At 55.0% G+C, this 6,166-nt stretch overlaps 1 protein-coding gene across 1 annotated transcript in view; it reads right to left on the bottom strand.

Annotated features, from left to right (window-relative positions):
- Window positions 1–1,818: 1,818 nt before the first annotated feature.
- The window catches only part of LOC144486623 (von Willebrand factor A domain-containing protein 7-like), a 95,499-nt gene continuing 91,151 nt past the window's right edge, over window positions 1,819–6,166 (bottom strand). The window contains exons 20-22 of the mRNA XM_078204669.1: window positions 4,266–4,425; window positions 2,029–2,664; window positions 1,819–1,981 (exon numbers count right to left, since the gene is read on the bottom strand). Of these exons, the coding sequence (XP_078060795.1) occupies window positions 2,227–2,664; window positions 4,266–4,425 (598 nt within the window). The 3' untranslated portion in view covers window positions 1,819–1,981; window positions 2,029–2,226. The remainder of the gene's footprint in view (window positions 1,982–2,028; window positions 2,665–4,265; window positions 4,426–6,166) is intronic.

Below are 6,166 nucleotides of genomic sequence, written 5' to 3'. Positions count from 1 at the left end.
ATACAAACGATTGGTCTAGTTGGACCAAGGAGCGGCACAGGCTTGGAGGGCCGAAGGGCCTGTTTCCTGTGCTGTACTGTTCTTTGTTCTCTTTGTTCTTTGTCTCTCTCTCTCTGTCTGTCTCTCACCCTCTGTCCCTCTCTCTCTCTCTGTGTCACTCTCTCTCTCTGTCTTTCTCTCCCTCTCTGTCTCTCTCTCTCTGTCTGTCTGTCTCTCCCCCTCTCTCTGTCTCTCTCGCTGTCCCTCTCTCTCTGTCTGACTCTGTCTCTCTCTCTGTCTCTCTGTCTGTCTCTGGCTCTCTCTCTGTCTCCCTCGCTCTCTCTGTCTCTCTCTCCCTCTGTCTCTCGCTCTCACTTTCTCTCTCTGTCTCTCCCTCTCTGTCTCTCTCTCTCTGTCTCTTTGTCTGTCTCTCTCTCCCTCTGTCTCTCTCCCACTGTCTCTCTTCCTCTCTCTCTCTCTCTGTCTCTCTCCTTCTGTCTATCTCTCTCTCTGTGACTCTCTCTCTGTCTCTCTCCTTCTGTCTATCTCTCTCTGTTTCTCTTACTCTCTGTCTCTCTCTGTCCCTCCCGTCTCTGTCTCTCTCTCTGTCTCTCTTTCTCTGTCTGTGTGTGTCTCTCTCTCTGTCTCTCTCTATTTCTCTCGCTCTCTGTGTCTTTTTGTCTCTCTCTGTGTCTCTGTCTGTCTCTGTCTGATATCTCTGTCTCTTTGTCTCTCTCTCTCTCTCTCTCTGTGTCTCTATCCCTCTCGTCTCTCTCTTTCCGTCTCTCTCTCTCTCTGTTGCTCTCGCTCTCTGTCTCTCTGTTGCTCTCTCTCTCTGTCTCTCTCTCTCTGTTGCTCTCTCTGTCTCTCTCTGTCTTTGCCTCTCTCTCTGTCTCTCTCTCTCTCTGTCTCTCTCTGTCTCTCTCTCTCTGTCTCTCTCTCTGTCTCTCTCTCTTTGTCTCTCTCTCTTTGCCTCTCTCTCTGTCTCTCTCTCTTTGTCTCTCTCTCTTTGCCTCTCTCTCCGTCTCTCTCTCTGTCTCTCTCTCTGTCTCTCTCCCTCTGTCTCTCTGTTGCTCTCTCTCTCTCTGTGTCTCTCTCTCTCTGTTGCTCTCTCTCTCTGTCTCTCTGTCTCTCTCTCTTTGCCTCTCTCTCTGTCTCTCTCTCTCTGTTGCTCTCTCTCTCTGTCTCTCTCTCTCTCTGTCTCTCTCTCTCTGTCTCTCTCTCTCTGTCTCTCTGTCTCTCTCTCTTTGCCTCTCTCTCTGTCTCTCTCTCTTTGCCTCTCTCTCCGTCTCTCTCCCTGTCTCTCTCTCTCTGTCTCTCTCTTTCCGTCTCTCTCTCTCCCTCTGTTGCTCTCGCTCTCTCTCTCTCTCTGTCTCTCTCTCTCTGGAGCTCTCTCTCACTGTGGTCCAAAGATGTGTAGGTTCGGAGGATTGGCTGTGGTGAATACACGGTGTTACAGGGATGGCCCTGGGTAAGATGTTCTGTCGGAGAGTTGGTCCAGGCTTGATGGGCTGAACGGCCTCATTGTTCAATGTCGGGATTCTCTGATTGATGGAATTTGATGTGATGTGTTGGTTCGTGTCGACAGAGTGGACACATGGTCAGAGTAATTAACAAGAATGATTTATTAATTTGATGAGCTGCTGAGTTATTACAGAGAGGCTGAATCAGTAATTGGGCAAAACATTGTCCATTTCCAAACCCTTTGGATTCCGTTCCCATCATCCAGATTCTGCCGGCTTCCAATGAAGAAAGTAAATCCAGAACAGGAATCCTCATCCCAGATAGACACAGCATTCACGAAACACGGCAGGGGGAGGGGTAACATAATCTCCCGGAAGCCCAGAGATTCCTACCAGATCCCACCTGGAATCCCAGAGATTCCCACCAGATCCCACCTAGATACCCGGAGATTCCCACCAGATCCCACCTGGAATACCGGAGATTGCCACCAGATCCCACCTGGAACTCCAGAGATTCCCACCAGATCCCACCCAGAATCCTGGAGGATCCCACCCAGATTCCCAGAGATTTCCACCCAATTCTCACCTGGAAATTCCCACCCAGAATTCCAGAGATCACCACCCACATCCCGCACAGAATTCCAGAGATTACCACCAAGATCCCACCTGGAGTTGCACGCCTAAATCCCACCCGCACTCCCAGAGATTCCCAACTGGAATCGTGGAGATTACCACCCAGATTACACCACCACCCGGATTCCCGGAGAGAGTTTTCCAGAAGTTTCTATTGGAAGTAGAGGAGGAGGGTGAGGATGAGGCAGGAGGAGAATTCCCAGGGATATCCGGGATTGCTGTGGCCCCGGGCTCCGGAACTGGGAGACGTGATGGTGCTCTGGTTGGTGGGAGATGGCTGGGGGGTGGTGGGCAGTTCCACCCTCACCACACACTTCCCGACATTCCCGACACCGTCCACGGCAACCAGCTCCACCTCCGGGAAGCAGCAGGATGCGTTGTAAATGGCAGTGGTCTGGTTGATAGGCAGGACGCCGGTCTCCAAGGTGCCGTTGCCGAGGCGACTGTAGATGGTGACGATCCCCGTTCCCGTGTCGCTGAGCTGCGCCCACAAGCTCCACGTCTCCAGGCTGCAGTTGGCATCGGGCACGGGTGGGCAGGGATAATCCAGCTGGACAATGGTGCAGTTCGGAGAGTTCCGATCCTCAACCTGTGGGTAACACGGCAGCATGAGGCAGACTGACCCTCTGACAGTGCGGCACTCCCTCAGCACTGACCCTCTGACAGTGCGGCACTCCCTCAGCACTGACCCTCTGACAGTGCGGCACTCCCTCAGTACTGACCCTCTGACAGTGCGGCACTCCCTCAGCACTGACCCTCTGACAGTGCGGCACTCCCTCAGTACTGACCCTCTGACAGTGCGGCACTCCCTCAGCACTGACCCTCTGACAGTGCGGCACTCCCTCAGCACTGACCCTCTGACAGTGCGGCACTCCCTCAGTACTGACCCTCTGACAGTGCGGCACCCCCTCAGTACTGACCCTCTGACAGTGCGGTACTCCCTCAGTACTGGCCCTCTTACAGTGCGGCACCCCCTCAGCACTGACCCTCTGACAGTGCGGCACTCCCTCAGCACTGACCCTCTGACAGTGCGGCACTCCCTCAGTACTGACCCTCTGACAGTGCGGCACTCCCTCAGCACTGACCCTCTGACAGTGCGGCACTCCCTCAGCACTGACCCTCTGACAGTGCAGCACTCCCTCAGCACTGACCCTCTGACAGTGCGGCACTCCCTCAGCACTGACCCTCTGACAGTGCGGCACTCCCTCAGCACTGACCCTCTGACAGTGCAGCACTCCCTCAGCACTGACCCTCTGACAGTGCGGCACTCCCTCAGCACTGACCCTCTGACAGTGCGGCACTCCCTCAGCACTGACCCTCTGACAGTGCGGCACTCCCTCAGCACTGACCCTCTGACAGTGCGGCACTCCCTCAGTACTGACCCTCTGACAGTGCGGCACTCCCTCAGCACTGACCCTCTGACAGTGCGGCACTCCCTCAGTACTGACCCTCTGACAGTGCGGCACTCCCTCAGCACTGACCCTCTGACAGTGCGACACTCCCTCAGCACTGACCCTCTGACAGTGCGGCACTCCCTCAGCACTGACCCTCTGACAGTGCGGCACTCCCTCAGCACTGACCCTCTGACAGTGCGGCACTCCCTCAGTACTGACCCTCTGACAGTGCGGCACTCCCTCAGCACTGACCCTCTGACAGTGCGGCACTCCCTCAGCACTGACCCTCTGACAGTGCAGCACTCCCTCAGCACTGACCCTCTGACAGTGCGGCACTCCCTCAGCACTGACCCTCTGACAGTGCGGCACTCCCTCAGCACTGACCCTCTGACAGTGCGGCACTCCCTCAGCACTGACCCTCTGACAGTGCGGCACTCCCTCAGCACTGACCCACTGACAGTGCGGCACTCCCTCAGCACTGACCCTCTGACAGTGCGGCACTCCCTCAGCACTGACCCTCTGACAGTGCGGCACTCCCTCAGTACTGACCCTCTGACAGTGCGGCACTCCCTCAGCACTGACCCTCTGACAGTGCGGCACTCCCTCAGTACTGACCCTCTGACAGTGCGGCACTCCCTCAGCACTGACCCTCTGACAGTGCGACACTCCCTCAGCACTGACCCTCTGACAGTGCGGCACTCCCTCAGCACTGACCCTCTGACAGTGCGGCACCCCCTCAGTGCTGACACTTTGTTTATTCCCGTGCCCTGTACAGAGGGTGCTGACTGATGCGTACCAGGTTTCTGACAGTGAGATGTATCAGCTGGTAGTTGAAGTCTCCGGTTGTGGTGGATCTGGCCTCGATGGTCACTGTAATCACCGTCCCCGGCGCCGTCCCGTTCGGGACAAAGAAAAAGGCCAAAGCTTCAACACTCCTGTTCGCTGAGATGTTCACCCTGACACAGAGAGAGAGACACAGTTACACTGAATCGTCACAGACAGAAACAGCGCATTCAGCCCTTCTCCCACTCCCTCACCTTTCTCTGCGTCATCACTCTGTATCTAACCCCGTGCTGTACCTGTCCTGGGAGTGATTGATGGGGACAGTGTAGAGGGAGCTTTACTCTGTATCTAACCCCGTGCTGTACCTGTCCTGGGAGTGTTTGATGGGGACAGTGTAGAGGGAGCTTTACTCTGTATCTAACACCGTGCTGTACCTGTCCTGGGAGTGATTGATGGGGACAGTGTAGAGGGAGCTTTACTCTGTATCTAACCCCGTGCTGTACCTGTCCTGGGAGTGTTTGATGGGGGACAGTATAGAGGGAGCTTTACTCTGTATCGAACCCCGTGCTGTACCTGCCCTGGGAGTGTTTGATGGGGGACAGTATAGAGGGAGCTTTACTCTGTATCTAACCCCGTGCTGTACCTGTCCTGGGAGTGTTTGATGGGGGACAGTGTAGAGGGAGCTTTACTCTGTATCTAACCCCGTGCTGTACCTGTCCTGGGAGTGTTTGATGGGGGACAGTGCAGAGGGAGCTTTACTATGTATCTAACCCTGTGCTGTACCTGTCCTGGGAGTGTTTGATGGGGGCAGTGTAGAGGGAGCTTTACTCTGTATCTAACCCCGTGCTGTACCTGTCCTGGGAGTGTTTGATGGGGGACAGTGTAGACGGAGCTTTACTCTGTATCTAACCCCGTGCTGTACCTGTCCTGGGAGGGATTGATGGGGACAGTGTAGAGGGAGCTTTACTCTCTATCTAACCCCGTGCTGTACCTGTCCTGGGAGTGTTTGATGGGGACAGTGTAGAGGGAGCTTTACTCTGTATCTAACCCCGTGCTGTACCTGTCCTGGGAGTGTTTGATGGGGACAGTGTAGAGGGGGCTTTACTCTGTATCTAACCCCGTGCTGTCCCTGTCCTGGGAGTGTTTGATGGGGGACAGTGTAGAGGGAGCTTTACTCTGTATCTAACCCCGTGCTGTATCTGTCCTGGGAGTGTTTGATGGGGACAGTGTAGAGGGAGCTTTACTCTGTATCTAACCCCGTGCTGTACCTGTCCTGGGAGTGTTTGATGGGGACAGTGTAGAGGGGGCTTTACTCTGTATCTAACCCCGTGCTGTCCCTGTCCTGGGAGTGTTTGATGGGGGACAGTGTAGAGGGAGCTTTACTCTGTATCTAACCCCGTGCTGTACCTGTCCTGGGAGTGTTTGATGGGGGACAGTGTAGAGGGAGCTTTACCCTGTATCTAACCCCGTGCTGTACCTATCCTGGGAGTGTTTGATGGGGACAGTGTAGAGGGAGCTTTACTCTGTATCTAACCCCGTGCTGTACCTGTCCTGGGAGTGTTTGATGGGGACAGTGTAGAGGGAGCTTTACTCTGGATCTAACCCCGTGCTGTACCTGTCCTGGGAGTGTTTGATGGGGACAGTGTAGAAGGAGCTTTACTCTGTATCTAACCCCGTGCTGTACCTGTCCTGGGAGTGTTTGATGGGGACAGTGTAGAGGGAGCTTTACTCTGTATCTAACCCCGTGCTGTACCTGTCCTGGGAGTGTTTGATGGGGACAGTGTAGAGGGAGCTTTACTCGGGATCTAACCCCGTGCTGTACCTGTCCTGGGAGTGTTTGATGGGGACAGTGTAGAAGGAGCTTTACTCTGTATCTAACCCCGTGCTGTACCTGTCCTGGGAGTGTTTGATGGG

This window comes from Mustelus asterias, unplaced genomic scaffold (genome assembly GCF_964213995.1).
Source record: "Mustelus asterias unplaced genomic scaffold, sMusAst1.hap1.1 HAP1_SCAFFOLD_416, whole genome shotgun sequence".
Lineage (NCBI taxonomy): Eukaryota > Metazoa > Chordata > Chondrichthyes > Carcharhiniformes > Triakidae > Mustelus > Mustelus asterias.
The sequence above is the reverse complement of the archived record's forward strand: the minus strand, read 5'-3'. Positions and strand labels throughout refer to the sequence as shown.